This window comes from Diadema setosum, chromosome 1 (genome assembly GCF_964275005.1).
Source record: "Diadema setosum chromosome 1, eeDiaSeto1, whole genome shotgun sequence".
In the NCBI taxonomy this organism is placed as follows: domain Eukaryota; kingdom Metazoa; phylum Echinodermata; class Echinoidea; order Diadematoida; family Diadematidae; genus Diadema; species Diadema setosum.
Genome location: NC_092685.1, coordinates 2,880,192 through 2,890,129, shown reverse-complemented (window position 1 = coordinate 2,890,129; position 9,938 = coordinate 2,880,192). Strand labels below are relative to the sequence as shown.

General features: G+C 38.9%; 1 protein-coding gene across 1 annotated transcript in view; it reads left to right on the top strand.

Moving 5' to 3' along the window:
* The window catches only part of LOC140246377 (menin-like), a 30,485-nt gene continuing 20,547 nt past the window's right edge, over positions 1–9,938 (top strand). Inside the window, exons 1-2 of the mRNA XM_072325848.1 lie at positions 1–424; positions 2,167–2,361. Of these exons, the coding sequence (XP_072181949.1) occupies positions 1–424; positions 2,167–2,361 (619 nt within the window). The remainder of the gene's footprint in view (positions 425–2,166; positions 2,362–9,938) is intronic.

Below are 9,938 nucleotides of genomic sequence, written 5' to 3'. Positions count from 1 at the left end.
ATGGCGGGTATCCGTGATGAAACGAGGAAGCTCTTTCCCGTGGATAATATCAGATCTGTTCTAGAAATATTTAGGTCTGAGCTTTCAGGTGACCATGAGCCGAATCTTGCGTTCCTTTCTGTTGTTGTCGGAATGGTTGAGAACATTTTGACGAGCAATCGAGCATCGGCCCACGGTCAAGCCGCCGATGAGAACCGCATGTGCATTGAACCCATCTTTCCTGTGATCGAGCTACCCAATGTCGAGGCTCTCTTCGCCAAGTTCGAGACGCAGGTGAAAGGATCTGTTGACTTGAGCAACCATAAATCCCAGTACGCAACACGAGACATGGTGAAGAAAGTGTCAGATATAATCTGGAGCTCTCTGTCACGTGCGTACTACAGGGACAGGGCTCATTTGCAATCGTTATTCAGCTATCTGACAGGTAGGTATGGTAATTGTTTTTGTTATTGTTTTGACTAGCCTAGTAGTAGTAGCATTGCTGTTGTGTTACCGCGCGTGTGTGGTGTGTGTGAGTACGAGTGAGTGGATAGGAGAGGCCTGCCTGTGCTGTGCATGCTGTGCACAGCTCTCTAGGAAAAGATTGTTGGGGTGAGGGAGCATGGAAGTTGAGGGGGCGTGCGTGACGTGAGGGAGGGCGATTGCGAGACGTTCGACATGCCGTCATGGGCCATGCTAGTTGCTTGGATGCAGTTTCCACGATTTGTTACAATTTGCATATACTATTATTATTACTACATCTGCATGCCATGTGAAGATGAGAATGAGGGACTTCCCCCCGAAAGTGAAAATATATTGTTTTAGAAAAAACAAAAACAAAAGAACAGAAAAATCATTATTTTTACTATACCTGAGACTTCTTAGTTTTAGATTCTAACAATAATGTTACTTACTACCATTGCCTTGGGTGGTGCAAAATGTTACTAAATTGATCGATGCAGGAGGGATGTAATCTGGGCCCTGTTTCATAAAAGATGCTGGGATGACAACTCTTGCTGGAATGGCAACTTCCAATAGCAACAGCCAATCAGGAAGCTGGATTCTTGTAGTTACCATGACAATTGCCATTCCAGCAAGAGTTGTTATCGTATCAACCTTTTATGATATGGGGCCCTGATGAAATCGTGATCACTTAATAGTCGGTTATTAAGTATTGTAAAATTTAGGCACTGCGAATCTTCAGAATGCTAGAGAGCAGTTTCGGTCAGAAAATATGATGTGGCTTTAGCAGAATCCTCCTAGAGCTAAGTGTGTCGGCCAGGATTATTTGTAGTCCTTAGCTCAGTTGCAGTAATTGTTAAAAATTAGGGTTAATTTATGTTTTTATCCTAAGCAAATGTAAATACGGGAATATTCAAAGCTACCAGAATTTAAACATATAACTTACAAGCTCCTATTTTGCTCTGAAACATACAGTACAATACAGTTATCCGTAGTGATTGGCCTAATTTGCAACTTCAAGCCGAGAACACACAGGAAATGCCACTAATGAATGTACCCCAAGTGTTAATTCACATGACATTGTAATATCAGTGGTGATATGATCTTCCTTGATTGATGCAAAGAATCCATGCAAAGTTCATAATACCTTAATCTATTATATTGATTGTTGTCATTCATTTTTCAAATTATCTGACTTTCCCCTGAAATTACCCTCTCTTCAAGGGGTAATCATGAAAGTTGTAGAAAAAAAATTTTTTTTCTTTTTGTGTGTGAGACATGCTCGCTATGTTTTTGCAGGTATTTGGTCAGACACATCAAAAAATTAGTTTGTGAACAAGAGAAATTCATCAGGGCTACTGACATTACTTTGTGTTTTCAAACAAATTAATCAGGACTATGAAGACAAATTTAGATGACAAGATATGTATTATCCCTTGCATATAATGTGACCTAAGATTTCTTTTTTTGAATGTGTTTTATTAGCATTTGTTTTCCTTCCCTTGGATCTAGGTACCTCCTTTCTTGATTAGTTTATGCTTGTTTTTTTGTTTTTGTTTTTGCTTTTTTTAATCTAGTGCACTTCCCATTTGATGCTGGCAGTTTCCTAGATTACTGCTTCTCCACCTCTTGTATATAAACTACTTCAGCATGGCTCTCATTTTTTTCATTTTGTGTGTGTCTGTGTGTTTGTGTGTTTGTTTATATTCAATCTGTCCTTCCCAGGTAATCAGCTGGACTGCTTTGGTGTTGCTCTTGCTGTGGTTGCTGCCTGCCAGATCCTAGGGTTCAAAGATGTCCACCTGGCTCTGTCTGAGGACCATGCCTGGGTTGTGTTTGGAGAGGAGGGGGACGACACAGCTGAAGTCACATGGCATGGCAAGGGCAATGAGGACAAGCGAGGGCAGCCTATCAGCTTGGGTAAGGATGATAAAAGACCATCACTGACTGGGCAACACAAGAAATATTATTAGAATAAATTTTGATACTGGCTTGGTCCAATCATGTTATGATTATGAGACCTCGAAATAATATAATTCCCAGTGAGGTGAAAGTATGAAAAAAAAATATTGCACATGTGTCTTGATCTTCCAAACAATGCCAGGAAACTTTGTTAAGTCATACTTTTGCAATTTCAATATGAATTCGTCAGCTGAGAATGAAAAGGGGTTTAAGTTGCACTAAACCCATCATGTTCAAGGCAACTTAATGCCTTTCTAATTCTCAGCTGATGAATTGTGAAGTTTGAGCCTGATTGATAAATGTACCCACAAAGCTGTTTGAGTATGACATAACAGGCTCACTTGAGGTGATTAAAAAAAAAAGTGCATAGCTTAGAATCTTTCTTTGCATTTGTTTTAGGGCACTATTTAACATCCACAATCTTTCATGTAGTGTTAAACTTCTTTTTAACTCTTTAATATCTCAATCTTTGAAAAAAATAAAAAAATGCAGAATAACAATTTAATTATTGCTAATTTTTCCTTTTTTTGGTGAAAATTGAAGACATTTTGATAATCGTTATACACCATTTTATTTGGCAATGCAAGATGTTGACTGTGTGATCGCACACTACTCACAGTAACACAACTCTCTGCAATATTGAGTCTCTTCCATCTATGGATATGTACATTCATATTGATTCATATTTTTGTTGCTTGCACTGCATATGCTCTAAAGATGATTGATAAACATGAACTTCAATCCTACTGTATCTTAGCCCTCAAGAAAGAAGAGGGAAAGTACAACTTTATCAAACACTTTGAATATCATCAACTCTGAATCTGAACAAGACTCATGTAGTGATGGGCCTAATCAGGCAAAGCAGGGCACAATGTCTTATGAAGGCAATGTGTCAATGCGGTGCTCATGTGGCCACTGCTGTGCCATGCCCACTGAGTTTGAGAGTTTACGCTGTCTGAAGACCAGCGATTTGAACAACTGAATGTGTGGTGCCCATGTCAGTGTTGTTCTCGCACTCCAACCTCAGGTGCCAATTCAAGACAAAATTATCCCCCCATACAACAATGCTTGCTTGTAATCACTCAAGATACTCAAACGTACATATACACTGCATGGTGCATGCTACATATTGTCGCCGGTCACACAAACCGACGAATCACTCGATTTTGGGTCAAATTTTCGATTTTGAGATTTTCAATCATTTCGATAGTAGACATTTCATACTACATATCGTCGCTGGGGTGACAAAACCTCGTATCTCAAAATTGTCAAATGTTCAGGAGAGCGAAAAAACATGGCGGCTAAAGCACTATAGTGAATGGGAAAGCCTTCTCTTTGACATGTCATGGTGGCTTCATTTTTGGAGTAAGACAGTTAGGATTTGGCCAAGACATCACTTGACCCATTATTTGACCATTAAGCTAAAAAAAAAAAAATTTGACATTTTTGAGATACGAGGTCTTGTCACCCCAGCGACGATATTCTGAAATTCTCTGTGTGTAATTCGGTGTAATTTTTACGTAGTTATCACTTTTGTAGAAGTATGTAATTCCATTTGGGAAAATTGTTTGTTTTCCCCATAGACGCGTGTGTTAAACAATCAGGCGATTCAACGGTTCGGTGACCGCGCGTACTAGTACGCGCGGTCACCGAACCGACGAATCAGTGCGCATTGACTTGCGTGTTGTTTTTGAGATTCAACAGTTCACTGACCGCGCACGTAGTGCGCGTACTATGTAATACATGTGTTGACAATGACAACGCTCAATGTACATGTACATATGGACACACATGGAAAATGACAACGTTCTTTGCAGACCGAAAATACATGCATGCAGTTCTTTGACAATTTCCCGCTTATTTGTTAACAATCCAATTCGATAAAAACTTCACAAGTTAGAGCAAGAATTGAAGTCTGGTGTACTACAAAAATAATTGGAAATTATAGACACGAAAGTGTAGCAACCATAAGTAAAAAATGGGCTAACTTCAAACGCGTTTTTCTCGAATTGTCATTCTTACGCAAACCTGAGGTATTCGTCGGTTCGTGTGACCGGCGACGATATGTCATATATTTCACAGAATTGTGAAATATGCCACCTGTATGTATTTCACAGACACTTGTAGTTCATATTGTGCTCTTGCTAGCTTTGTCACTCAACCATTGTGAGCTTGCGACTTCATCGCTCATACACTTTGCCTGGTAAATTTCAAAATTTGGATACAAAAGTGTAAGGAGTTTGTATTTTATAAAATGAACACTTTTTTGAATATTAAGTGCAATGCTTGATAAAATCACAAAGTTTCAAGATTTGTTTGTAAATCTTAAAGCATTTAGTAAATGTATGGTCTATGTATTTTCAACAATGCAGACTTAATTTTCAGTTTAATCTATGTGGTTTACAAAAGAAATGTGTGTCAATTTAAGTAACAAAGAAAACTTGATACCGTCCTGGTAAGTTGCAAAGAGTGAGCATATTGTACTACATATGGTGGTATAAAAATTAAGTTTCTCTACTATGTCATTGCAAAAGGCATAGAAAACAGAGAAACTAGTAAGAATATTCAGCAGTATTTCCATTATGTATGTTGAACCCTTTAACCAATATGCAAAGGAGGCTTTTTAAGTCCATACAGTTAGTGTGGACAGATTGCACAATTCCTTTTCTTTCTCTTTCTGTTTCTTCCTCTTTCTATTTTTGTATGACCCATATTTGAAAAGGAAGTGAGTCATAGATGGAGCTCCTTTTTTACTTTTTGGTAGCTTGTTACTTGAATTGTAATTGCAAGTTACTTATTAGCTTCATGGACCTTCATACCAACATCCAAACATTTGAAAGAAATGTATGTAATCACACTGGTCACACACTAAAGCTTGTGAGCAAAAAAAAAGAAAAGAAAAAGAATCTGAAAATGCATCTAAGGTAGATGCACACTTGGAGGGTTTGGGCAATTGATATTTGACCCAGAAGGTCATTATAGAAATAGTTTACTTGGCAGAAACTGTGTCAATGCTCTATCTATTAAAAGTAGCAGCCATTTTGTACTGTGGCCCTTATGTGGAGCAACTTGCACATTGACATATTATGGCAACGCTGCTCACTTGCACTGGTCCGACGGTCCCTAGAAATCACTGTCAGGGCCAGTAACTTTTTCAGGAATGGACCAGTAAAAAATGGAAAAATTAGGTACCTACTGGTCAGACAGACAGGTTGGACCAGTAGAAAAAATGGGTTTGTGTGCAGCCCTGCCTATAGCACCTATATGATTTAAATCTTTATGAAATATGAATGTAAGTCAAATGTAATAAAACAGACACTTCTGCACAATTTTCGATCTTTGCAAAACACTTGTGGAGACTCCAAATTCAGATGAAATTTGCTCAAGTAGACATCAGTGGGTTTTGTTTTGTTTTTGTTTTGTTTTTTTAATTTGAAGGTGTCTGATATCCTTTTTAAAGATCCGGGGAGACCATGCAATGGGAAGCTGGTCTGACTTGGAGATATGTGACCCGCTACAACAAAAAGGTCCTAAAGTCGCGCACGGTCGAAGCCGTGAAAATCGAGTTTGAAGTCAGAGCATTAAAATTGGTCAAAACTTACGATTTTCTGATTTTGATATATTATTGGAGTCTAACATGTCTTCTATCATCTCTCGAAATATTGAAGGAAAATGATCAAAGGAAAGATAAAAAATAATGTTTTTCTGCGCCATGTTTTTTTGGCGTTTCAACGAAGCAGAAACTGGTTCGAAAATTTGGATTGAGCGCCACAGATAGGTTCCGCCCCTAACAACGACCAGAGTGATCTCATTGGTCAGTTTGCTGCTTGCTGCTAACCGAAGCGTGAAGCTCGCACACTGCCCAGTCGACTGGTGCGTGCGGGTGGGGTGCGCTACGCTCAGTCGCTTCTCACATCCTGGTCACTGATTGGTTGGTGAGGAGACCGCCGACGCTGATGTGCTTGAATGAACTCTTCGGGGGTTGCTAGGGCTTACCTTCTATTGTCTAGAGGTGAAAACCGACTTGCGTGTCCCTTGATCGCGATTGTGTCGAAAGGAAGACTTTCAGGGCGCTTTTCTCAAAACAGTGATTTCCCAGACGTCTCGACATGCTCTCTTTTAAACATCGATATCTCCGCAGCCGATTATTTTTATAAAATGTGTTATATATCAATTTAAAGCAGAAAGATTAGGGGATTATATCATGCAATTTTCAAATAATCGACCTCGCCCGACTTTAGGATCATTTTGTTGTAGCGGGTCACATATTTAGAAAGCTCAGTAACAAATTGTGTACCGCTTTAGGAGCAGAACACATGCAGCTGAATAGCCTTGACTGGAGTTGAACATTACTTACGAGTGAATGTTTCAGTGCTCGTCTTTACTCATGGGTAATCCTAGTCTAGCAGGTCTGCTCTAGTCGTGGTCTTTGAGTGTACATACCCCAGTGGGTAACGAATGGAGATGACTTCAATCAGAACAAACGTTGTCTCCCCTCACTATCAGGTCCTTAACTATTGTTTTGTATATACCTCCGCCAAGGGAGGAGGTTATGTTTTCATTACTGTTAGTTTATATGTCCATTTGCAAAGTAACTCAAAAAGTTGTGAATGGATTTGGATAAAACTTGCAGGAAATGTTGAGAATGACACAAGGAAGAGAAGATTAAATTTTGGTGGTATTCCAGAAATTTTTATGGATTTTATGAAGGGTTTTCAATATTTTGGCAGGTAGGGTCAGTGAACTTGGGAGTTTAAAGGACAAGTTCACCTTCATATACATGTGGATTGAGTGAATGCAACAATATTATTAGAACACATCCGTGAAAGTTTGGGGAAAATCGGACGATCCGTTCAAAAGTTATGAATTTTTAAAGTATCTGCGCAGTTACTGCTGAATGAGAAGACTACTACAGTGTATGATGTCATATGCGTACAACGATATAAAGAAAATAAAAAGAATTTCACAAAATTTTACTTTTTGAAAAAAAAGGTATATTTCCTTGACTTGTCAAGGACGTATGTTAAGGGTAATATTATTCCCCCTGCCTTCTGAAAGAGGGAAGTCAAGTGACCTTTTATTAAGTGAGGAAAGAGAAAATGTGTTAATTTTTCTTTTAAATATTTTCTTTATATCGTTGTACACATGTGACATCACAAGCTATAGTAGTCTTCTCATCCAGCCTTCAGTGAGCAGAAACTTCAAAAGTTCATAACTTTAGAACGGATTGTCCGATTTTCATCTAACTCTCACCGATGTGTTCTATTAATATTGCCGCATTCCCTCAACCCACATGTCTATGAAGGTGAACTTGTCCTTTAAGCTGTGCATTTTTTAGGTTTTCATATGCGCACTAAAGTGCATGCTCTAGTTTCTGCTACGGCGAGGCGCACCACGCAGCTGAGGGTTGATGACGTAACAAAAGGCTTCTACATACCGTATGCTGGGAAATCAGGCGATTTTCAGCATGCACACGGATGGGTGGAAATCACTGAGATCTGCGGAAGAACAAGATCATTGATGAAAATATGCTGCTTGGTGGATGTCTGTGCTCTTAGAGTGCTTCTCTAGTTAACTACTGTATTTAGTACTTTTCATGATCTTCCTTCTCATATCAGTTGCAGTGTGTACCAATACACAAGATTTCTGCGCCTCTGCTGTAAAGTATCGCTGGAAGCTTTAATATGTTTTCAGGTTATCCATCCATTGATCTGTCCTTCCATCCTTGCATCCATAATATATATATATATATTTTTTTGGATTTATGTAACAAGAACCATTTGAGGCCTCCAAATGCAACTTGGCATTTATATATTTGAGTGGATGAAGTTGCACCTATCAAGTTGTATGCACACATGCTGAAGGTCATAGTTTAACATCAAATTCTTATACCATTTTCCTCTATGTTTTTCAATAAAATGGCTCAAAAAGTATTGTCAGAAAAAAATTGTGAGGTCCATACAAGATGGTGATTATTTTGGGAAAGTTGCAAGCCATGGGGTTAAAGATCAAGGATTAAAGGTTATTGTGAAGTGTTATAATAAAGATCAAGTGCTACAAATCCCCCATTTCTGTGAACTTGCTCAAGTTTTTGGAGATATCACACATGTTTGATAAGCTGAGGCTTCTTAGCTGGAAATGGTTGTATTGCCATGAGGTCAAATATCAGCAACATTGTACTTTAATAGTGCACAGCAAGTTGATCATGAAACTTCTTCAAATTCCCAGATAATTGCTGTGTCAAACAAATGTGCCATCTAAACGAAACATGGTTCAGGAATACCATGTAGTGCATTTTCAGGTTGTGCTATTAAACCTTCAAACATGTCATTTCAATTTCTTGCCAATCATGTGAAATTGTCATCTCACATTGTAGGCCTACAGATACTGTAGACCTATTTTGAAAATGATGTGATATGGCAGAGGCATACCAGTTGCCATTGCAACATTTCAGTTTTTTTGTACAATTGTAATATTTGATATTTTCATTTGCATGACTGAAAGATTTCAGAGAAAAGGTGTCAAGGTATCCATCTGATGGCTCCCATGATGACTTGTGATGAAATGCTCGCTCTGCAGTTGTTGTTTTTTTGTCGAGCCCACCGGAGGTGAGGGGAGACTAAGGGATCGCCCGTGGCGTCTGTCCGTCCGTTGTCCGTCCGTCCGTCCATCGTCTGTTCGTAATGCTACAAAAACTTCAATAACTCTTTACTCTGGGCTTCAATTGCAATCAAACTTCGAGGGAAGAGGGGTCATACAAAGTTTCACATTTTATCATATATGAAGGTCACCTCAAGGTCAAAGCTCACAGGCAGGGGTCAATGAACTTTAGGGCCCAATGTTAAGTTTTTATGGCACGTTTCTATTATGGGTCATAACTTTTGATCCATAACTCCATTTGTGACCAAACTTGGTAGATGTCCCTTGGGGAGTGGATGGTCACCACAAGGTCAATGGTCACAAGCATGGGTCAACGAACTTTTAGAGCCCAATGTTAAGTTTCTATGGCGCATTTCTATTATGGGTCATAACTTTTGATCCATAGGTCCGTTTGTGACCAAACTTGGATGGTAGATGTCCCTTGGGGAGTGGATGGTCACCACAAGGTCAGAGGTCACAGGCAGGGGTCAATGAACTTTAAGGGCCCAATGTTAAGTTTTTATGGCACATTTCTTATTTGCCATAAATTTTTACCCTTTTATATCTCGTTTTATCTGTTATATCTCCTTTTTTTATCTGTTATATTCCATTCACGTACAATTTCTTGTACGCGAATGGGTGAGACACATTATGGCACTTGCCTTGTTTTGTTTCTTGTTTGAAAGTAAAATAACATTTGATAGCAAGTGTACATGAGTGTATGAAGTCTGATGATCACTTCATCAATTTTATGGAAGAGGGAGGGAATATACTGCATTCACCATTATATTTTTGTGATGGTTGGGTTTTTGAAAACCAGTAATAGGCTTTTGTTGCTTCCTGTGACACAAACTATGCAATGAATCTTATCTCCAAAGTGGGATTCTGCTAATACC